Source organism: Peromyscus leucopus, chromosome 18 (genome assembly GCF_004664715.2).
Source record: "Peromyscus leucopus breed LL Stock chromosome 18, UCI_PerLeu_2.1, whole genome shotgun sequence".
Lineage (NCBI taxonomy): Eukaryota > Metazoa > Chordata > Mammalia > Rodentia > Cricetidae > Peromyscus > Peromyscus leucopus.
The window spans coordinates 42,782,558-42,806,779 of NC_051078.1; the positions used below are offsets into that span (position 1 = coordinate 42,782,558).

A 24,222-nucleotide genomic window follows, 5' to 3' on the forward strand; every position below is an offset into this window, starting at 1 on the left:
GTGACGCTCTTACCTCATCTCCTTCCTCTCCTTTTTCCACTCCTGCAAAACCAGCTGTGACTCAGCATCTCTGTGGACCTGCAGGGACATAAGCCAACAGTTCCCAGGGCTCTGGTTTCAAACAAACACATTAGCAGCAAGAATTTCTTAACGGGCAACTTTTCCTTAAGTAGCACTTGTGAGAAGTAATGCATTTTCCCAAGTGAAAGTCTGGTGTCTTGGCGCGCGCGCGCGCGCGCGCACACACACACACACACACACACACACACACACACACACACACACAGAAGCTTCAGTCGTCTGTTATTAGAAGCCGAGCTTAGGGCTGGAGATGGCTCGACAGATAAAGACACCCACCACCAAGCCTGGTGGGGAGAACCAACTCCCGCAAGATGTCCCCTGACCTCACACAAATGAGGTGGCATGTACGCACGCCACACACACACACACACACACACACACACACACACACACACGATAAATCTAAGAAGAATGTAGCTTCACAAATTAAGATGTAAAATTATGAAGCCATGAAACTGTTACTAAAGGTTATGTATAAACACAATACATGTACATCCACATACGGTGTGTTTGCCATGCCCATTACATTCATGTATTACATGATCAATACACAGTCCGTGATGCCTACTGCCCCTCCTCCCTGGGTGTCGACACAATGGCCGAGAAGTGGGCACAGTGCACGTGGCAGCACACCCACGAATTCTAAGCCCACGACATCTGGAAATCAGCACTGAAATGTTTAACTTACACAGGACAACAGGGCTCAGATACTCTTAATTTTTATATCCCGAATGTCACACTAGCCTTGATGACAAGGACATGTGAAGGGTTGTCTGATGAGTCAAAATTTGAGCCAGTGGCAAAAAGAAAGTGACAGACAACTCCCCACAAGCCGGTATGTGGCTCCTCACCTAGGTCCTCACTGCTAAACAGACACAGTGAAGCCAGAGTCAGGACACTCATGACCACGGGGGACACGTGGCACTACCTCATTCATGACCCCGGGGTAACCTTAGGACTCAGAGGACAGGACTACACAGCGAACCACCTGCCTCCCCATGAGAGGCAAACCCTGTTTGTCACATCTGCCCAGCTCCACAGTCAACCAGACAAAACCCGTCCCAGCTGGGCCTGAGACTTGGGTTTCCTGCCTAATATCTGTCCAAGCCAGGAAGCAGCTGCCATTGAAAATCTCCTAACTGAGCTCTACTAATGCACCAGGTCACTGAGCCAGCGCCGCTGTGAGTTTTGATGTCTGTGCATCACATGCATGCAGCATCCAGTGACCAGAAGAGAGCATCAGATACCCAGGGACTATCATTACAGGTGCCATGTGGGTGCTAAGAATCCAACCTGAGATCTCTGCAAGAACAGTCAGTGCTCTTAACTCCTGAGCTCTCTCTTCTGCCCTGGTGTTCATATTTTAAATTAACAGATCACCCCCCACAGAATTTAGAGATAAAATCCATAGGACACCTCAAGGAATTTCTATACATGTAAAATCTGTGTGTGTGTGTGTGTGTGTGTGTGTGTGTGTGTGTATTCATTCAGTACCCACTGAGTACCAGGCCTTCCTGTGCCAGATAATGAAGACACAACCGAGAAAAGATGGCGGCCACTGTGGGAACAGGCCATAGCAAGACAGTGTGACACCACAATCTCTAAGAGAAAACTTGAGCCTCAACTCGGGCCACAATTCCATCTTAATCCATAAACTAGGCCCCTGGAGGGAGCTCATTAGAGATAGTGTGCTTGCATCCCTCCAACACTTCCAGGCAGAAATGCTAACCACCAAGGTCACAATGGCATTAGAGCTCTGGCCTTAGCGAGGTAATTAACTCACGTGCGAGGTTCTTATCAACGACATCAGTGTCCTGATAGGAAAGATGAGAGTTCTCTAACCTCTCGACCACATGAGGCCGCCAGGTAAAGCCAGACCTCACCAACAATGACTGCTGGCACCTTGGTCTCAGGAACTGCAGGAAAAAAGTGTTGGTCCCAGAGCCCAAGGGACAGGACCACACTTGGAAGAAGGAAGAATCTCGGGAGTGGAGACGAGGCTGAGAATCGCCAAAATTACTCTATCTCTTGTCCAAGTAACTGCTAGAAACCATGCCAATTCTCCTCAGATGGAGCCCAGGGCAGGCTCTGTAGATGGAAAGAGCCAGCTTCACCAGATACGGAGCGGACAGCGCGTGCACTCCACTTGGATGCCTGCCTCTGCTTTTCCACTGGTCCTGATTTTCTTTTTAAGTTCATTGTCGTTGTTGTTTTAACATTTTATTTACTTGGGGAGAGGACGCATGTGGAGGTAAGAGGTTATGGACAGCTTGCAGGACTAGGCTCTCTTCTGGGTTCCCAAAACTGAATTCATGACATCACACTTGGGGGGAAGCACCTTTATCCAGCGAACCGTCTCCCCAACCCTGGTCCTGAGCTTAGAGGGCATCCAAAGATGATGGGTGGTCTCCAGCGGCCCATGACCACGGGCTGTTGAAGCGAAACACAAAGACAGCATCCCCAGAGCAGGGACGCCAAGCTCCGTGGCTCTGTGTCCAGATGCAGCCCTTCTTGGGCCTGACTGTGGCCACCCTCCAAGACTTTCTCCATCACTGGGGCTCACGTCACCAGCACCTAATCGTGCTCATCCCTGTTTGAGAAAACCTACCTCTCCTGAGCTGTCCCTTCTCCAGGTCTGTCCCCTACAAGGCACACTCTGTCAAACAAGCCTCGAGTATCTGAAGTCTGCTTTAAAATATTTTGGTCTATTCATTATTAATCACAATATTACTTATTGTTGTTTCATTACGTATCAAACATTATGCAATTACTTATTATTATCACTTACTTCACTTCCTCCAGAGTGAGCAGTTAGCATGGGAAGACTAACCAGAAACCCACAGGCTCTCAGTCATCTTTGTCCCCAAAGCTGTCTGTCACTCAATATAATCAGCTCTTTGTGGGCAAAGCGCAGGTTGGCTAGCCCATCACTGTCCCACCCGCTCTGTCTGCACAGGATGCTGCAAGCAGGTCACCTAGTGGGCGACACCAGGAAGCCAGATCCAGGCAGTACCCATTCTACTGAGCTGACAGACGGGTGCTCTCTATGAAATGGCTGGGAAACAAAAGAATCATTTCATCACGCATGGAAATGAGATGAGAGCTGTATTTCAGCATCCGTGCACTGAGAAAAACTGAGTGCTTATGACACAGTCCACAGCCCACACACCCTACTATATGCACTCTCTGGCCTTCGAAGAAATTTGCCAACCCCGAGTCCGTGTGTGGCCTGAAGGCCCTTGCAAAGGTCTACAGACACCAACTCTCACTGTTAGTCATGACCAAGGAATTACTCCTTAGAGTCACTTTTTTAAATCCAAAAGTTGTGTTCTTCTGCTTAATTCATCAGACTTAACTCCAAATGACTCCCTGCTGCTCTTCCCCAAATTAAACCCAATCTCACAGGACACATTTTCTTAATAATGGTCTACATATTCTGAAAATCATCACTGCAGGAAAGTTCCAGAAGCACAAGTCATCAACTCAAGTCATCAGCTCAACGGAAAAACATGGAACTTTCCAGATTGGGGCGGTGGTGGTCTGGGTAGAGCAGTGAGGAAATTCACTCATCTGCATATGTTTCACTGGTCAGCCCCACCCTTTGATATGTGGTACCCACACCCAACAGAGCTTGAGGGGATGTAGCAGGCAAGTGAAGACCGGAGCCAGAGGGACCTGCTGGTGTAAGGGATTTACACCCCAGGGATTTCTCCCCTGAGCTCAGGGAATCACTGGACACATGAGGGTGTGCTCCCAGGGTTACCACAGAGTTTGGAGAGGAGAAAATGAACACAAGGCCCAGCCCTACATCAGTCAGACCTCACGTCCAGCCGGCTCCAGGCTACAGACTATGTTGTAACTGGAAAAGTTCCCTTAGCTCTGAGCCTGTTTCCTCTCCTATAAAATCAGGGTGGAAACACACACACCAACCCCTCTCTTACTTCCCCAGTCTCTGTCTTGTGTGACTTGTTCTGTACAGCACAGAAATCTTTTCAACGTCACAGAAATCTTTTCAATGCTACCTTAGCTATCAAGCATTTTCCAGGGTCGGAGGAAAGATAAACAAGACCTGTCTCCAGAGCCAACTGGATGCAGTCACTAAGTCAGTACACGCAGGTCACTTGTGCATTTGACCAGATGCTCAGTCACAGGAGCCATCCTCAGGGAGATGGTCCCCAAACCCATAACCTAAATCGTGGGCACTATCAATAGGCTGTTTTTCCTATGTGTGCATACCTATAACGAAGATCAATTTATAAATCAGGCACAAAATAAGAGACTAATAACTAATGATAAAACAACAGCTTTATCAATATACTATAAACATTATTTCAAACTTATGAACTTTTTATTTCTGAAAATTTCCACTTCATATTTTTTAACCACTTAACTACAGGCAACTAAAATAAAAACACAGAAAGAGAACCCACAAATAAGACTATGGCAGAGGCTTAGCCCCACCTGACAGCCGCGAAGGCGGAGGCACTCCAGGGTGGTGCCGGGCAGCCCAGACACAGGCATCACAAGCCCGAAGCTGAGCCACACTGTGCCATGTTGTGACCTCAGACACGTCACTAGCCTCTCCAAACCCAGCTTCCTCATTCTAAAATGAAAAGGCTGCACCTGCACACACAGGACAGCTGTGACTGACGCTGTGTGCCATGCGAGCCCTTGGCACACCGGCGGGCACGTAAGGAAAACTACCGCCGGGTGACAGGCGCAGGCTCCGCAGCATGAGGCCAGACTTGACAGCCGGTATTTTTAGAAAACCACCTCACAGCCCACACGGTGAAGAAAGCAAAACAAACCCCAATCAGAAGAGCCAAGGTCTCCGGGGCCTACCAGAACCCAGGCCTGGAGGACGTGTGGGGCCCCATGCACTGGAATGTGCACCCTGGGAGAGAGGACACGGCCTGCCCTGCCTCTCCTCGAAGCTTGGCGGGAGGATCTGTGGGCAGCGGGCCATGACCAGAGGCTGCAGGTGCGCCAGCCAAGAGTGGCCCTCTGTGCCCTGTGACCTAAAAGCATCTTCACCCACTCACGCAGACAGCGTGGCCGGTAGAGCTGAACAGGTGGCTCCTGAGATGGGGTGAGAAAAGCCCCGAGAAGCGGTCACAGCTACCACAGAGGGACAACAGCTTGGGCTAGGAAATAAGCTTAACAAAGGCATCCTGTCTTAACTGCCCCACGCTGGCTGCACGACTTGCCCCAGGCTAGCTGCATGACTCGCCACTGAACTCGGGAAAGCAGCTAATCACAGTGCCACTGAAGCTGACCCAGGATCCCAACTTGCTTTGCGACTCTTAGGTGGCTAGATTGGCGTGTTCATTCCTAAAGACCCTCCATTTTACAGATGGGGACACTGAGGCCAGTGCAGGGAAGGCCCCTGGTAATCTAAAGGCAAGGAGGGTGGCCGAGGATAACTGAGTGGGAATTAGTGGGCAAATTTTCACCAACAGAGGACTAAAAACAGCACCTGCCTTTAAAACCCTGAAAAGGCTCTCGAAATGGCTCTCGGGAACATTTGTAAGGGTCCCATCAAGAGGAAAGGACAAAATAATCACTAGCAACTCTACAGTCCACTGAGGACAACTTAAACCTTATACTTCATAACTACACAGAAAATACAGGACATCGTTTTGTTCGGTAATTATCTTTAGGCTTAAGAGAGAGAGAGAGAGAGAGAGAGAGAGAGAGAGAGAGAGAGAGAGAGAGAGAAACAAAGACAACACACCGACCTGCATCTGCTCCAGGAGCCCAGTCAAGGTCTGCAGCCAGGTCATGGTCTGAATGTACTGCTCCGTGTTCATGATTCTGAGCTCGGACCGCAGCTCGGGGATGATCGCCCCAGTGCGCCAACCATGCTTCAGCGTCAGATCCTGATCACAAAGACCACGGGATGCCAACATCAGTCCCCCGGGACTCAACAGTGACCACAGGATGCCAACATCAGTCCCCCGGGACTCAACAGTGACCACAGGATGCCAACATCAGCCCCCCGGGACTCAACAGTGACCATGTTACCTCTCCCAGACAAGGGAGGTATTTGCTCAATCACTCTCTAATTGTAATGGTTAGTTATTAACCAAGTTGAATGCAATGAATTACACTTAATTAAAACCAATTTGGCCCCAGGCTTTGCCCAGTTCACCCGGAGAAAGTTTCTGTTCTGGAAATAATGGCTGTGATTCACAGCTGCTTCCGAGACTGGGGGGCAAGTTGGGGTGGTGGTGGCATGGAACCACTAACCATGGTCTGTGGGGAAAAAAAGCCACTGTCTGTGAGGTCAGGGACAGGGAAAGACTCAACCGAAATGCTCTAAATGGTCCTCACAAGCTGAGTGAGGTGCCCCTGGAGTCCTAGCACCCCACTGTCCAGCACTATATCTCCAGGACAGCTTGAGCTACACACATGCGATGCAGTCTCAGAAACACAAGGACCGGAACGGAGATCCGTGGTCCAGCACTTGCCTGGCATGCACGAGGCCCGGGGTCAATTCCCAGCACTGCGCATGTGCGGGGAGTGTCCTCCTCAACACTGCAGTGCCCCCAGACCTCTGGGGGACATCACCATCTACCAGGACCCCTGGGCTCCGGGGAACCACAGGACCTCAAGCGTGAAGTGGTCAGATAATGCGAGCACACTTGAATGCATTTCCCCCCCATATCTCAACCCCTTGAGTTCACAGCAGGCCAAGGTATCAGTTTTGTTTTTTGTTTTTTTTTTTTAAAAAAGCTATCTTTCCTCTTTTGTGTAAGGGAGCCATTCAAAACTGTGACCCTCTCCTAGTTTCTAAGGAAAGCATAAAGATGATGTCACAGGAAAGAGAAACCCCTACTGAGTGAGAGAACACAGCCATCCCCACTGAGGGAAGCAGGCCCCTCACCGCCAGGTCACTGTATATGTGGTCACCAAAATACAGCACTTTGGAGCCTCTCCATCCAGTGAGCTTCAAAAATTCATACAGATTGCCCTACAATAAAAGAGAAACACAGATCATTACATATCGGAAACCCAGTAGCCCATAGTCTACAATACCTATGCTCCAAAACTTACAAAAATTGTTTTTAACTCTTATGACTTATTTTAAACATCAACATACAAAGCTAAAACCACACTCATGGAAAATCTTTCAGACCTTTCTTGGATGCTGAATGTACTCTGAAAAAATTTCATAGTCAGGTATGATGGTACACGACTTTAATCCCAGCACTCAGGAGGCAGAGTTAGGGGGATCTCTGTGAGTTCGAGGCCAGACTAGCCAACACATTCCAGGCTAGCTAGGGCTACACTGTGAGACTGTCTCCAACAACAACATTTCAGATTACATAAGCCTCTTGCTGAGACCATCATTCCATATAAATGACTTTTAATTTTATTGTAATTACCACAGTTGATTCCTTTTGCCAATGCCCTGATGGTTCACAACCTCACCTACTCTGTAAACATTCTTACAGGGAGTTTTATTAGCCACATCTAAATCTTCTAAGTTGTCAGAAGTAAAATGCCTGAATTCAAACTAATTTTTCAAGGCCTAAAGAACACATTCAATGTTAAACCTAGCAGGCTATTACAAACCCACCAAGAATGTTCTAGAAAGAAAACAACTCCAGTGACGTTAGAATGATCAACATGGCCCAATCTCCTGACAGCCTTACATGATGATGCCAGCATGTTTAAAACTGCACATGAAAAAAAAAATAATTTAAAAAAATAAAAATTTTTTTAAAAAAATGTCTCTCAACAGGAACTACGTTGGATGAATAGACCAAGATTAATGCTCCGCAAAGAGAAATCTCCAAGGTTTACTACTGACACTTTACATTTTATAGAGGGTAATGCTTTAAATGTTATTTTTAAAAACAGTCAACTTTGAGTTATTGTAAATAAATACCAGCAGACTGCAAAGACATTGACTTTGGCCTGAGTTTTACCATCTAATTATACTCAGTCGTCAAGGATGGACCGTGCCAAGCGCCTGGACAGTCTCAGTACCCACGGCCCTGCTGTGCTGACTGCAGCCAGAGCATCAGGAAGGACGGGGAAGCACAGATACCTGCTTGTAGATCTGGCCTTTCTGAAGCTTGTGGATTTTATCCCAGAGTAAGACACCTTTCTCGTTCACCTTCCGGAAGGGTCTAACAACAGAAAGGGGGACATTACTAGAACACGTGGTAATGGTAAAGGCTGTCCACTCCACAAAATACTAGACGGGGACTCTCTGAGAACGTGAAGTAGCTCTTGAACCCCAAACCTCATTGCATCCCCTGGCCCAGGGCACTTCATTCCACACTATGCAGACCCCACCACAGACCCACAAGTAGGTAATGATGAATCAGGAAGGAAAAAATAAATAAATAAAAACAGAATCCGAGGGTCAACCACCCTTGGCATGCACAAGCCCTTTAGTCGGGTTTCCCTGGGACACCGGGCAGGGCAGAGAGCTTCTCCTTCTCGAGGGAAGCCTGCAGGACACTGCTGCCACCCTGGGTCAGATGCCAGGTGGTGGGCAGGGGCACTAGCTATGACGGAACTGGGAGTGGAGCTGACCCTATCCCTCACCCCGAGGGCACAGCCCTGGGACTCACGGTGCCTTTTTGGGTAACTGCTTCTCCAGTCACAAAAATAGAAAGTCCCCGTAGGTATGGAAACCCACTTCCCTTTCCTGAGGAACATGAAGATCTTTGTACACTTTTATTTATATCTCTTTTCTTCCAATCTTGTCAGCAGTCTCTCCCTGTGACGTCATATTCCTAAGCACATCAGCAGTAAGACAGGCTGGCTGCTTTGACTCGCCAAATTCGTCACCTTTAGTGGCTGTTTAACATTTCCTCACATGGATATTCTGAATTAACGAGTCAGCCTCAACTGTCGGGGTTTTTATAAATAACAGGAAGAATGGGGATGTCTCAACTATTATTGCAGACATCCAGAACCACGGGTGTGTGTGTGTGTGTGTGTGTGTGTGTGTGTGTGTGTGTGTGTGTGTGTGTGTGTGTGCTGTGCTGAGAGCTCCTCCCAGGAAGAGCCGGGGCCCTGACCCCTCCCTCCACTGTGGACAAACATGTCAGAAAAGCCTGGATCAAGGGAGCCCCAGCTTTCACAGGAATCTAAGAACGGTGTGAGGTCTCTAGAAGCAACATGGTGAGCGTGGAGCTTCCGATCACACTCAAGACGCTGGCCTGCATTCTCATTCTCTGTGCTTGGTTTGGGGGCTGGCCTCTTCTTCCAGGAGCCAGTGTGTTCCTAGGACACCGGGACTTAGCATCCCCAAAGGAATGTACACATGTCGCACTAACTTCAGATACCACCGTTGGGTCCTTGGAACTACCACAGAGGAAAGGCTGCCGGTCACCAGCTACAGACCAGGAAGGTCCCAGAAAACCTTCCCAAACTAAGCCATTAGACAAACAGAGCTATTCTTAGAATGCTATCGTAAGAATCCTCAACAGTGTGGATCTCTAGGAGTGGGGGCCACCTAGTCTGTCCACAGGTTAAAAGACATTTTTAGCACTCTTGTACTGACCCCAACTTTCCCTCCTCACCTCCCAAAGCTGCGGAGGCAGGAGGACATTGCATAAGACATGGCTGAGACTTGTACTGGATGGCAGAGAAGTCTGCAAAATCCAGCTGCAATTTTAAGTGCACCAATTAGCTTTATTTCAAGAGATGCCACCAGGCAGCCTGGTGTCAGTGGGGCTCTCTCACACTGCACAAGGCATCTGGAGCCACAGACCTACTTTGCTTTGTGGTATTAATCCTTGTTTTCCATCACAGTCTATCAATTTCTTAAAGCCTGACTCACGTGACCACAGCAACACACTCCGACCTGAGAATGCTCTCTATGTGCCCATCCCACTGTTACAAAGCTGTGTCCTGGAAGCCTATGATTTTGTGACTGGATTTCACTAAGGCATGCTCTCTCTGTATTCACAAAATACAATCAAGTCCCCAGCAGACGGGCCTCACCTCCGCTTATCATTGAAGAAGTTCGGCTTCTCGGCCTGAACTATGACCACATCGAACAGGTCCCGCCAGTCCTTCCCCACGATGTACCGCATCCCTTTGTCTCTGGAACAAGGCAGCCAGGTCAGCTGACATCAAAGGGACAGACTTTTTACATTTCTTTCCAGCTGCTAAGGCGAATGGCATCTGAGCCATGAGCCAGCTGCGGGCGAGGGGATGGAACTTACACGAAGCTGCTAGGGCTGTTGGTGATGAGGAACATCTTCTTGCCGTGGGCAGCCAGCTTAGCCAGCACCGCACGGGTCTGCTCAGCATAACAGATGTACTTCTCTAAGAACGAGAGAAAAGTTCACACAGTCAGAATGAAATAAAGCACAGTGGGAACACTCAAGTCCAAGGAAGATTGGTTAGGGGACGCATATGAGTGCCCAGTGTATGGGAAACACGCCCTCCCCCACCCCCCCAGCCAAAAAAGCACACACATGCACACATCCATAATGGAGGACAGTGTGATGCACCTCTTAGCATTAGGCTGACAGACACCAAGTTCTAGAACTTGGAGAACGTGGAGGAGGCACCTTCACTACCAGGATCAGGAGACACCCGCGGGCCCTGTACAGCCCCTGGGTGTGAGGTCTAAATGCCCACACAGCAGTAGAGCCAATGCGGCTGAGTACGTACCAATATCCGCTTCAATTGCTCGGTACATGATTCCTTTGATGTGGACATCCCTTATGGAGTCCTGTCAAAAGGGAGATTTGTCATCAGTGAAAAGGGAGCTGGAGTTAGTTCCGGTGAATAGCATCGGGGCTCACTTCTGTCCTAGGAGCCTGCCGACCCAAGCGCCACACATCTCAACACTAGCCCCAGAGCCCAGGTGGCACTTTAGGAAAAGCTTGCGTTTCCACGGTGACAGAGACTGTGGCCAGTGCGATTTCCAAAGGCCTCGTTTTAAAAAGGTCGTCTGAGTATTTCTGAACGAAGTCCCCCATGACAAACAGTAGTTTACATGCAGGATGGTGACCACAGACAGCAGCAGCCAGCCTGCAGGAAAGGGCTCCCTGTCCGCATCTTTGTGTCCTTCCTTCCCGTCTCTAGATGCCAACCGTCCCGTAAGGCAAGAGGCAGCGGCAGAGGCAGAGGGACAAGAAAGACATCTCTCTGGATGTCACCAGCAGGGCAAGAAACTGCCCAAGCCACCATCACCAGCAGGAACAGGTCCAACTGGCAAATGCAGGAGAGGGAGACAGAAAGTCCCCTGGAGGCTCAGGGCCGTGCCAGCAGGACCCTGCTGGCTGGCTCTGCAGAGTTTCGCTGGCGGGGTGGGGACTGTACAGCAGCCCCTCGTAGACTCTTGAAGGGCCAAGGGAGCTTTCTGGTACCAGGAACAGGGCTGTACGTCTTACACTGCCCACCAGAGTGGGTCACTCCGGACTAGAATCTTAATCTCAATTACCTTCAGCATGAGCCTGTTCTAATTTCACACGACACAGAAGGCAATGGTTAAAGGCAAGCCAACCTGCCTGGATTGAAAATCTAGGCTCTGCTACCTACTGGCTATGTGGCCTTGGGCAAGACACTCAAGTGCTGTGGGATGGTCTGTATGTCAAATTGCTCTGACTGGTCAATAAATAAAACACTGATTGGCCAGTGGCCAGGCAGGAAGTATAGGCGGGACTAACAGAGAGGAGAACAGAGAAAACAGGAAGGCAGAAGGAGTCACAGCCAGCCGCCACCATGACAAGCAGCATGTAAAGACGCCGGTAAGCCACGAGCCACTCGGCAAGGTATAGATTCATAGAAATGGGTTAATTTAAGATATAAGAACAGTTAGCAAGAAGCCTGCCACGGCCATCCAGTTTGTAAGCAATATAAGTGTCTGTGTTTACTTGGTTGGGTCTGAGCAGCTGTGAGACTGGCGGGTGACAGAGATTTGTCCTGACTGTGGGTCAGGCAGGAAAACTCTAGCTACACTCAAGCTCTCTGTGCCTCACTGTCTTTCAGTGGAGTGATGATAACAGTAGTACTTGCCTCCAGGCACCAACGCAGAGATTTGATGAGCTAATATGGAACACTCAAAGCAGATCCTAGAGCGTTATTAACTCTACACAAGTGCTCTGTTGGTGGTGAAAGTCAACTATGGTGATATTTTATTTGTGCTGAAATGTGATTTTATTTGTATGTTAATAAATAAAGTTGCCTGAGGATCAGAGCTGAGAGCAAGCCATTTAGCAGAAGTCCTGGTGGTGGTGGCACATGCCCTTCATCCTAATCACATGACAGGCAGAGTCTCTGTGTGTTCAAGGACACAGCTAGTGGTGACCCGAACCTTTAATCTCAGTATGAACCATAGAGACCTGGAGGTCTGTACAGACAGGCAATGATGAGGAAGTCATGTGGTTGGGTTTAGAACCAATGAGAAGGCAGAACAGAAAGTCAATAAAAAGACAGGACACAGGAAGAAGGTCTCTCTCTCTCTCTCTCTCTCTCTCTCTCTCTCTCTCTCTCTCTCTCTCTCTCAGGTGAAGGATGGCAGCGGATGGTAAGATAAGGTGGTCTTAGCCGGACGGTGGTGGCACACACCTTTAATCCCAGCACTCGGGAGGCAGAAGCAGGTGGATCTCTGTGAGTTCGAGGCCAGCCTGGTCTACAAAGCAAGTTTGTGCAGGAAAGGCACAAAGCTACACAAAGAAACCCTGTCCCAAAAAACAAATAAACAAACAAAAGATAAGGTGGTCTTAGCTCTTGGCTACTGCTCGATCTCTGGGGTTTTTTAACTCTTTATTAGGCTCTGTGTTTTTTATTTAATAAGACCATTTAGAATTACATCTACAGTCAACCTTCACATGAACATTTCTCCTCTTTTACAAATGATCTTAAATATAGCATGTCTGAATGCACAAAAGGAGAACTAAAAACTAAACATTTAAACAGCCCGATTCTTACCAAAGTGATGCTGAGAAACTACAATGCATCCTTCAACTCTAAAACTCAGAAATCAAGACAATCAAAATTTTACTTTAGATGTGGGAACTAGAAAGATGGCTCATTGGTTTAAGAGCACTGGTTGCTCCCCCAGGGGGCCTGGGTTTAATTCCTAACACCCATGTTGTGGCTCACAACAGACTAGGGTACCAGGCACAGACATACACGCAGACAAAACACACATACACAGAAAATATTTGTGTGTATGTGTATAATTTATTATTTATTTATTTATTAAAGATTTATTTATTATGTATACAGTGTTCTGTCTGCACATATCCCCGCAGGCCAGAAGAGGACACCAGATCTCATTACAGATGGTTGTGAGCCATCATGTGGTTGCTGGGAATTGAACTCAGGACCTTTGGAAGAGCAAGCAGTGATCTTAACCTCTGAGGCATCTCTCCAGCCCCTATTTATTTATTTTTAAAGCTAGGCATGATAGTATATGCCTTTAATCCTGGCACTAAGGGAGGCAAACACTAAGCAGGTCTCTGTGAGTTCGAAGCCAGCCTGATCAACATAACAAATTCCAGCCAGGGCTACATAGAGAGACCCTGACTAAAAAAAAAAAAAAAAAAAAAAAAAAAAAAAAAAAAAAAAAAAAAAAAAATTATACTGGCCCTGAGCATACAATAAAAGTATTTTGGTATAGAAACATAGATCTTTAAAAATATAAGAATGTTAATTATTTTCTTCAGTGGAGTCTCACTGGGTGTATAATCCACACTTAAGGACAGGCCCCATGCCCAGCAGAGATAACCAACACAAAATGAACTGAACGGTATTGTTGTAGACTTCTTGTCTCACAGTGCTTTGTTTGGGCACTTTTTTTTTTTTTTTGTCTTACTGGTTTTTTGCTTGTAAATTATGGTTTCTGGTCTTGTGTTTATATGGATTTCAGCTTTGTGCATGTGTTTCTTGTATTTTTTCTTTGTTTTTATTTTTTATTCTGTTTTATTGTTGTTGTTGTTGTTACTGTCTCTAAAGAGAGCCAGAAAAAAAGGAGGTGGGGGAGTGGGGAGGAGGGAGGAGCTGGGGGAGTTGGGGAGTGGGAAACCATGATCAGAATATATTATATGAAAAAAAATTTCCATTAAAAGAAAATAGTGGTACAAGCCCATAATCCCAGCAGTCAGCATGCAGAGGCAAGCAGATCTCTGAGGGCTCAAGATCAGCATGGCCTACATAGCAAGTTCCAGACCAGCCAGGGTTACATAGTGAGATCCTGTCTCCATGAATGAATGAATGAATGAATGAATGTGTCCATAAGAACACAAGATAGATATATTATATATAAATATGTGACTATGAACACAAACTAAAATACACAAACTTATAAAACGTGTACATATGCATCTAAGTGTTTGCATCTGTTGTCTGTAGCTCTCCAGCGGGATTCTGACGTGGCTTCTGCAGGCCTCAGTGAGCCATGGATATGAGAAATAGATGGATATGAGGAACAGATGCCCTATTAACCAATCTTTCCCTACCCCCACCCTCACCCCTGGGCATCTTCATGGGGCAAAGTGTACACCAAAGCACACTGTATCCCATAAACGTGTGCAATAACGATCTGGCATTTGAAAAGTAAGTATTTAAGAAGGGCTCCCTCTCACTGCTGGATGCATAGGGCATGGACAGTGGCTTCTCCTGTGTGAAGAGGAGATACCCTCCTCCTGGGCAGGCTCAGGGTAAGACAGTACGCAGGACCGTCACAGGATTAGAAGTCCAGGCCACAGCGGGCACCATCTGTGATAGAGCACGCTGCCCTGGTTATTCTGAGACAGCAGTGTCCCCTATGACTTCCACAGTCAGTCACAGAGACCGGAGACCCCAGAGACGGACTACTTGACCCCCCACCTGGACACAGCTGGGAAGACACAGAGGCACAGCCTGAACTTGCCCTGGCCTCTGCCCTCACCTTGACATCTTTGTACAGGTGTACCGGCTCATAGTCAATGTTGTTCTTTAGGAAGTGCTCATTCACACAGGACAGCAGGGTCATCTCGGGCAGGGAGAAGATGTCCATGAACTGTTTCATGGTGTTCCCGTGAGAACTCTGCGGACGGAAGGCAGGCTTAGCAATACAGACCCCATCTTACAAGGCGACAAGCAGCAAGAGGCTGCCGGGAAGCCAGGGGGCGCCGGGAATCCACACGTGGCTCCCCGTGCACACAGGGACCTTCCACGGTGAGAAAGTAACGTGCTCCCTTGTTCCTGGGCCTCAGCAGGAGCGAGTCTTACCAGGTATGCATGCCTGAGAGCTGGACTCCCTCCCTACTTCCTCCCCTGCTGCTCTCCCTTCCCTCCCCTCCCACCTCCCCATGCTAACATCACTCCCCACTCCCTCTCCGGAGGCCACAGAGGTGAGAAAAGCCAGGGTCATGCCCAGCAAAGGCAGCTGAGCAGACCTCAGTCTCAGGGTACTTCCTCCCGTCTTTAGGACAGCCGTTCCTCTGCGACCCCGAGGGACTTAGACCAAGAAGTGGGGCCACACCTGCAGGGCTGTGGTGACAAACGGGGTGACTGAGAAGATGGACAGGGCCTCCGTCAGAGAGGAAGAAAATCACCAAGAGCCAACAGTGACTCCTTCTCTGATCTACACTCTCTCCAGACCCGATCTCGGGTCCCATCAATCACACAGATCTCAGGGTCCCATCAATCACACACACGGTAGGCGAGCCCAATAGTTAAGTCTCTTTAGCTACAAGTGCCCCCGCCCCCAAAAGCATGTGCTCAAGGCTTGGCTCTTACCAGCCATTCGATCACTTCATCAGTAGGTTAATCTCTTGACTAACTCAGCTGGCTGACTATTAAGAAGTAGGGCCTGGCTGTAGGAAGCAGATGCATCTCAGCCCCCAAACCCTTACCTTTCTCCCTCTCTCTGCTTCCCCCATCCCCCACCCCACCCTTCTAAATGATGCTCTGCCTTACCATAGACCCAGAAGCATCACAGCCATGACCTCTGAAACCAGACGCCAAGCTAAGTCCTAAGATGTTTTCCCAGCCGCTAAAACTGCCAATCAAAGGAGAAAGGCAGCTGCTTCTGATGACCCAGCGGTCCGCCTTACCTTTCCATAAAAGTCACTCATCTGCTCCAAGGGCACGTGGGACCCCTCGTACATGTCGATGACTTCTTCATCGGGGACAACGCTGAGGCCTCTGAAAAAAATACAGACAGTGTTGTCACAGTGCTCAACGAGAGAGGGTGACTTCTGACTTCTCTCTACGGATGGAGTTTTTCCACTCCGGCAGGAGACCTGTTGGAGGCCAAGAAGGACACAGCGGCAGCTCCAGCCAGCGGGCAGGAAGTTCTGGGAGGCCCCTGTCGGTTACAAGAACCAGATTTACGACAACTAATCCTACATGGCATCTCCAACGTGCCGAGCAGGATTTCACCTGGGCATCCAGCTACTCGTCAGCTGTCCTAGGAGTCACTGTTCCCCCCACAGGAATGATCACGTGCCTTCCTCAAAGTTAGCAAGGTAGAAAGCATTGTGTCAGGGTTAAATCCAGGCTCTCAACCCACTGCGATGCAAGGCTTCCCAAGGACTTGCTTCCGGTGGAGATTTTCACACATTTGAGCAGAGAAAATGTTTCTGTTTCTAACTCATTCCTTTTCCTTCGCTACTGTCCCCCACATTGAGTGCTGAGGTGGAAAAGCCATGCCCTACGGCAGGAAGCTCCGTGAGAGGAGTTCTTCATGACACTGAGAGCCAGCTTCCTTCTGCGCACACCTCTGTCTGCCGGCCCCTGGAACGAGCAAATTAATCCGGTTCCTGCACACCCAGGGGAAAGGTGAGCAGCTGCCACATGCTCATCTGAGTTGTCCATCCCAGAGGGCTGCTCAATTAGGAAACCAGAAAAGCCCCCCCCCCCACAAAGGGTCAAGCCAGTCCGCAGAAGTTCAAGCCAATCCGTGGAAGTCCCAGCAGGCTGATTAGGTACCACGCTGCCTGACAGTAAGACGTCTGCACACACAATGTAGCTGGTGCTCTGGCCTGTGATGTCTTCCAGTCTCCACTCCCCACACTAGGTTTAGAAGCACCGGGTGCATTCGCTGACATTTTGCCTGACTAACCGGTTCCCATTCCTGGCCTTTGAGAACAAAAAACACCACTGTGCTCCAGCAATCAGATAAGACCTTGTAACAAACCAGATCATTCTAGACTGACCTTGGAGAACAGCTCCTGCAAAGCAGCCATCTACAGAACCATACATGGAGAGAAAGCAAGCAAAATCATGAGGGGCTGTGATGAGGTGAGGATCGGTCACACATAGACACACAGACACACAGAGACACAGAGACACACACACACAGAGAAACACACAGACACACACACAGGAGAGACACACACACACACACACACACACACACACCATATACACACATACACACAAAGACAGGCACACACACAGGAGAGACACACAAACACACACACACACCATACACACACATACACACATAGACACACACAGAGAGACACACAAACACACACATACAAAGACAGGCACACACACAGGAGACATACACACACACAGACAGGCACACATACAGGAGACACACACACACACACATACAAAGACAGGCACACACACAGGAGACATACACACACACACACACACACACACACACACACACACGCACACACGCACACACACACACACACACACACACACACACACACGCCCCAGGCCTGGCCTTGCCCTTCAGAAGCCACTGCTGTGGCTGAAACCCAAGCCCAAGGGTGTAACCTGCGGCAGCTCTGGGACCTGTGTTCTCCCTACCATTCCTTCTCACCTGGTTTCGGGAGGCAACTGCACTTTCGCCTGCCTGTCCTGCCGCATGCCAAACGCACCTCCACGTCACAGCCGCAGCACAGAGCAGACTCTGGAGCTGCCCGTTTTACAGAGAAACCAAGGCTTCCAGAGCACCAAGAACTTGCTGAGACCCGTGATGTGGAGGCAGCAGGGCTGGGGTTCACCAGGGGCAGTCGGTAAGACACCCCCAGACCGGCACACAACACTGCACTGGAAACTCACTCTGCTCTGGTGACAGAGTTTGCGGGGACTCACACCTGACTGTCCTTTCTCCTTAAACTCCCCATCCGGCTTCTCCTGCTGAGTCCCAGCCGCCCTTACACAATGGACATTTACACAGAAATAAAAATGGACAGGGGGGGGGGGGGGGTTGAGGACCCAATGGGAAGGACCTGGAATGGAGCAAGGAAAGAGCAGGGCCACTTCAGGCTGGAAGGGAGAAACCGGACAGGCTACAGTGGCCATGGGTGGGAGCAGGAATGGGGGGATCCCAGAATCAAGGATGCGAGACAGGAGGAGCATGAGACGGGCCAAGCTGACCTGCATCTGCTCTCACCCAGCTCGCCCACTCCCATCACGGGACCTCAGGGCTGTGAATGACAGGAAGCTCCTATTCTCTGCAGACCTGCAGTTGGGGGATGCCAGCTAGTGCAGCTTGAGAACAGAGCAATGCATTTGTGTTAGTTTTCAGTCACTTGCATCTAAGAGTCTTAACAAATCCAGTCAGTTAAAAACCTGTGTAGAAGCAGCCGAGGGCTGAAAGTAGGTTGAACAAAAACCTAAAACCCAGCCCTGTGCCTAAGGCTTCAACTTCCTTCTACAAACAGTAGGCAGCCATCAGGGTCTGGGGTGGAGGGGGGGTGCGACTGCGGATAGTGATTTCCAAGAGAGAAGGGGCACATGTCCGTGAGGCCAGGAAGGGGATAGAGATGCAGGGACAAAAGAAAAGATCTGGTGAGGACTTTCAGCACACTGGTGACCCTGACTTCTGTGACAGTTAATCTGGGTCTGATCCCTGGAACCAGCTGCACAAAGCTGTCCCCTCACCAAGCCTGTCCTGAGACAAGCAGCCACACTGGGCCACAAGAGAGCCCATTTTTTAAAAAAGACAAGACATATTTAAGTTACTGGCAAATAATCATGTTTGATACGTGACATTTTGAAAAAACAAAGACACCTGGGCAGAAAAAGAAGCAAATAAAAATGACGTGTTATTAAGTTCAAGGGAGAAAGCAGACAATGTCCAAGGAAGGAAACCGGGGTGCATGTCTCTGCTTATGAGTCCACAGGGCGGGACCTACAGAGTCTGCACAAGGATGACTACTCAAGAGGGCGGAAGACCATGACTGGAGCGGACGAGGGCAATGTCCACATCTAACAAATCAAGAAGGAGGACCACACTGTCTAGGGATTATGTGTGCATGCGTGTATACATACGCAGACCGAAAAACAACAAAATTCTGAAGAGCCCACAGTGCGGGGGTGGAGAGGGGGGTACAGGGCTGCTGGGCCTGCACCCTCACGGTTGTCCGAGTCTCCCTACAGACCTGTCTTACTCTGAGAGAAAGAAAATGACCGCAGAGTTTACGAGACAACAATCTAAACTATAGCGCGCACACATGCCTCTTAAAGCATAAGAACAAACTAAGACCATACAGACCACTCCCCTGAACCCCTCACCAAAAGAAAATGTCAACAGCCAAAACCCTGCATTTCAAGTCAGGGACTTCTACCGAAACAAAGTACTTCTGTGTGTTCTAATAAAGAAGAAAAAGGGTCAATAACTGACTCTCTGATCCTCACAGAGAGAATGAGCTGCTCCCTCACCCCGGCAGCCCCGCCCACCAACCTCCTCCCGGTGGCTCCCCATGACCTGAGGGCACGCATGCCCTCCACCACCTGCCACTCTGGGCTGTAGGTGCACACCTGTGTGGCCTCTCACCCACCCGAGCTCCTGAAGGCATCCATCCCCACAGCCAAACCCTCAGCACCAGCGGGACTCAGCGTTGAGTGAGCGAAGGAACTGTGATCCACACCCGGCCACTTCCCTCATCCTTGGTCGGTTAGCTGGGCCTGAAAGGCGACGCCTCTGAGTTCCACCTGTGAGCAAGACGACACTTTCTCTTACCTGTAGACGGTTCCCATCTGGATATAATGAAAAGCATCGATCTTCATCAATATTGCCTTTAAAAACATAAACATGTGCATACATGTGAACAATGCAAGGGTTGTTATAAATCCTATTAACACAGTTCCTCATGTTGTGGTGACCCCCAACCATAAAATTATTTTCATTGCTACTTCATAACTGTAATTTTGCCACTGTTATGAACTGTAATATAAATATCTGTGTTTTCCCATGGTCTCAGGCGACCTCTGTGAAAGGGTTGTTCAACCCCCAAAGGGGTCACGGCCCACAGGTTGAGAACCACTTCATGCACAGTTTCCGAAAAAGCCTTGCTTATTAAGTGAGGTGCCTTTTAAGGAAATGGCATATGAGTAAAAGAAAAAGGAAGGAAAGTGTGGCAGCTGACTCCTCCCCTACCAGCATGACGACCAGCATTAACTGGCACTCCCAAACAGGCCTGGGACGCCCGCCTTCCTAATGCCCCCCTCTTCAACTGGCTCCCCTTCACTCCCAACCATTCACCAGGGAAAGCACCAGCAGTTGCATGAATCAGCACTGTATTTCCAAACACCAAGAAACTACAGAAAAATAGGAGCTCGCACTCACCCGCTGGACGTCGTAATGGAGTCCACGGATGGCGAAGTTTGGGTCATACTCATACTTCCTGATCTCCACAGGATACTGAGAGAGAAGAGAGGACACATGGCTGAGCTAAAGATGGAGGGACAGGACGGGCGTGGGGGTGCACGCCTGGGATCCAAGCACTTAGGAAGCTGAGGCAGAGGGATCAGGAGTTCAGGGTTATTCTCAGCTACACACTGAATTCAAGGCTAGCCTGGGCTACCTGAGTCCCTGTCCTTTTTTTTTTTTTTTTTTTTTTTTTTTTGGTTTTGGTTTTTCGAGACAGGGTTTCTCTGTGTAGCTTTGCGCCTTTCCTGGAACTCGCTCTGTAGACCAGGCTGGCCTCGAACTCACAGAGATCCGCCTGGCTCTGCCTCCCGAGTGCTGGGATTAAAGGCGTGCGCCACCACCGCCCGGCTCCTGTCTTTAAAAAAAAAAAAAAAAAAAGGAAAGTTAAGGAGGGGCAGTAAGTTCAGGACAGGCACAGATCCACCCTGTATAAAGGCTCGGGAGGCGTCACATTCTGGGGAGAAAGCAACGCCAATAGGGACAGACCACAACGTGGTCCTGTTTCTCCATCCTGCCCTGGGCCCTATTCACTTCACACTTCACACCTCACACCGTCATGTCGAGCTCTGCAAGGGCCAGCCTCAACCGTCAACCTATCACCATGGAAACGAACCTCGGGGCGTGTCTGAGGAGCTTCTAGACTGGGTTAATGAGGAGCAAAGCCCACCCTGGACATGGACAGCACCATCCCATAGCTCTGCTGCACAAAGAGAGAAGGGGAGCTGGGCACCAGCATTTCCTACCGCTGCCTGACTACAGATGCAGTGCGACCAGCCAGGATGGGCTGTGCCCTCAGACTGTGAGCCAAAACGACCCCCCACCCCCCACCGCTGCCCCTCACCTTTGTCAACCACTCTGTCTCAGCTTCACACTGCCACGGCCGGGTTCCCTTGGCATCCAGAGGAGCTCTGTGCAGGTGGGGCCTCCACACAACTGCCACCATTGTTACTGCTCTCCCCCGCCCGTGCTGGCTGGGGAACCCACAGCTACCGTCCCAGGGAACTTTCTCAGCCCGGGGCTCCCATCCACTTCCACTGTTGCGAGAGCACACGGAGCTTTTGGAGGCAGCCTGGTCTCTGCTGTGTCCTAATTGCACAGCCTTGCTCACATTCCACAAAAATTTCAGTCCCTCCTCTATAGTGCATGAGATCCCAGGCACTTCCTTCCCTCAGACCCAGAACTGAGAGCACCCACCTGGTCAGCCTCCGCTGCCTGGAGGTGCTGCCATGCCCATTTTACAGAAATAAAAGCTGGACAGGCATGAAGACCCCCCAGTGAGCCTGCCAAGCCACACTGCTGCCGGCTTCCTGGAACCACCAGGCACCGCCTGCCTGAAGGCACATGGCAAGTTTTCAAGTCAGGCTGAACAACATGCTGACTTGAATGTCACATTTGGGCTCATTTATCTTACACCCGGGTGTGTGCCAAGAAATCCCCAACCTGATATTTCTCCTCGTGGGTGTTCTCAAGACTTCTGAACACCATGTACAGTTCTGCATATTTATTGCGATACTTGCCAGTGCCCACACTAACCCAGCCACGGTGATGTGGTTCTGCTCACTGAAGGAAGGCCAGAACTGCAGCGCCTGCCTCTGAAGCCTCCCCTAGCCTGGGGGTGGGGTCAGGAAGATGTGTCTGGGGTCATGAGCATCCCTCAGCTGTGCTGGCTAGTCTCACTGCCCAGCAAGAGGGAGACAGCCCCTCCTGCCTGCTATGGCTCAGAGTCCGAGGATCAGAGTCAAGGCACCTGTCCGGGGTCACAACGCGGCACACTGGTTGAGCCAGCACTGGAACCCGGATCTGTGTCACATCCAGGTCCACCCCTAGCCCACTTAGCCCGTTCCGAATCAGCCCAGAACGGCCGTCTTAGTTAGGGTTTCTCTTGCTACATAAAACACCGTGACTGAAAGCCACTTGGAGAGGAAAGGGTTTATTCCAGCTTAGAACTCTCAGGTCATGCTCCATCGCTGAGAGAAGTCAGGGCAGGAACTGAAGCAGAGGTCATGAGGGATGCTGCTTACCTCATAGCTGGCTCAGCCTGTTTTGTTACAGCACCCAGGACCACATGCCCAGAGGTAGAACCCAAATCAATAAGCTGGGTCCTCCGGCGTCACTCAGTAATTAAGAAAATGCCCTGCAGACAATCTGATAGAGGCATGTGCTCAACTGAATTGCCTCTTCCCAAGTAACTCCAGCTGTGTCAAGTTGACAAAAAAAAAAAAAAAAAAAAAAAACTACCCAGGACAGCCCTCTCCTGGAGTTTATGCTCCCCTGTGACAGCAGCAGCTCCCAACTCAGAAGCTCAACAAATTGGCTAGAAGTGTTTCCAGATGGTCAAAAGACAAGAGCCCATGACCTTGAGGACATACGGACACATCTGAGCCTCAGTGAGGACAATGGCTTCAGGAAGAACATGAACACCCTGATAAAGTCCCAAGTGTCCCCAGTACAGAACAGCCCTGGCAACATCACTACCTCAGTGCACCAGAGGACTCGGGTGTCCCCCCATGCGTGGGTAATTCCCACAGCCCTGGAGCCAGGCTGTGCCCCCCCTTTGTGGCTAACTGCAGCTCTCTGAATGGCTAATAATTCCTACAATGCAACCGAGAGTTTCAGAATGCCTGTAAACGGTCTGGCTTTGCAAAGCTTTTAGTCTGGGATCTCAGGGAGGCTGGATTATGAGTCTAACTGAGAACAAAGCTCTTTCAAACCTCACAAAACAGGAAGCAAAGACAGTAGCGCCTGTACAGCATGCTGGCCCCAGACAAAGCACGGTGCTCTCATCCACCCGCACAGTTCACGCACCCGGACAGCAAGCTTTTGTTGAGCACGTACTTTGTGTCCAGTACTGTGCCAGGGACAGAGGATGCTGCGGAGACCACCACTGACCGTGTCTGTTCCAAGGAAGTTCCACTCCACCCCGGCAGCCATGCCACAAACAAGCAGACACTCGCAGAGCACAATGCCTCGCAGTGACCCATGCATGCTATCAAGAGGGCTCAGGGTGAGGGCCAGACAGCTGGCCGGAAACAGCGGCAAGCCCTGAGTAGTCTGGGGGCAAGCGAGGAAAGAGGCTGAAGGTAGCACTGTCAGGTCTATTAAAAACTCACGTTCGGGAATGGAGAGACAGAGAGCTCTTACATGTATTTATCTTAAAATAAATAAAAGTTAAAAGGAAGGAAACTGGGGAGATGGGTCTGGTTCAGTCAGTTCCCAGGACCGACATCCAGTGACTCCAACCACCTACAGCTCCAGCTCCAGGGGAATCCAGTGCCCTCTCTAGCCTCCCTGGACACCCACGCACATGTGCAGAGACATGCAGATACATATACATCCCTGGACACCCACGCACATGTGCAGAGACACGCAGATACATATAAAAAGATAAAACATCTTTTTAAAAAGATTCACTTGGTATCATGTGGAGAACAAACCTAGGGGCTGAGAGGAAGGAGGCTGAGGCTCTCAGAGGTGACGGCTGCTCAGAGGAGGTCAGTGGCTTCAGGAGAGAAGCAGCCTGTGGGAGCCAGCGGGGCAGTGGTGGTGGT

At 49.7% G+C, this 24,222-nt stretch overlaps 1 protein-coding gene across 1 annotated transcript in view; it reads right to left on the reverse strand.

Annotated features, from left to right (window-relative positions):
* Nucleotides 1-24,222, reverse strand: part of Nt5dc3 (5'-nucleotidase domain containing 3) — a 57,802-nt gene that overhangs the window by 4,094 nt on the left and 29,486 nt on the right. Inside the window, 11 exon segments of the mRNA XM_028880290.2 lie at nt 14-78; nt 5,820-5,960; nt 6,968-7,054; nt 8,138-8,219; nt 10,051-10,152; nt 10,275-10,377; nt 10,729-10,789; nt 14,957-15,094; nt 16,107-16,197; nt 19,985-20,040; nt 20,591-20,665. Of these exon segments, the coding sequence (XP_028736123.1) occupies nt 14-78; nt 5,820-5,960; nt 6,968-7,054; nt 8,138-8,219; nt 10,051-10,152; nt 10,275-10,377; nt 10,729-10,789; nt 14,957-15,094; nt 16,107-16,197; nt 19,985-20,040; nt 20,591-20,665 (1,001 nt within the window).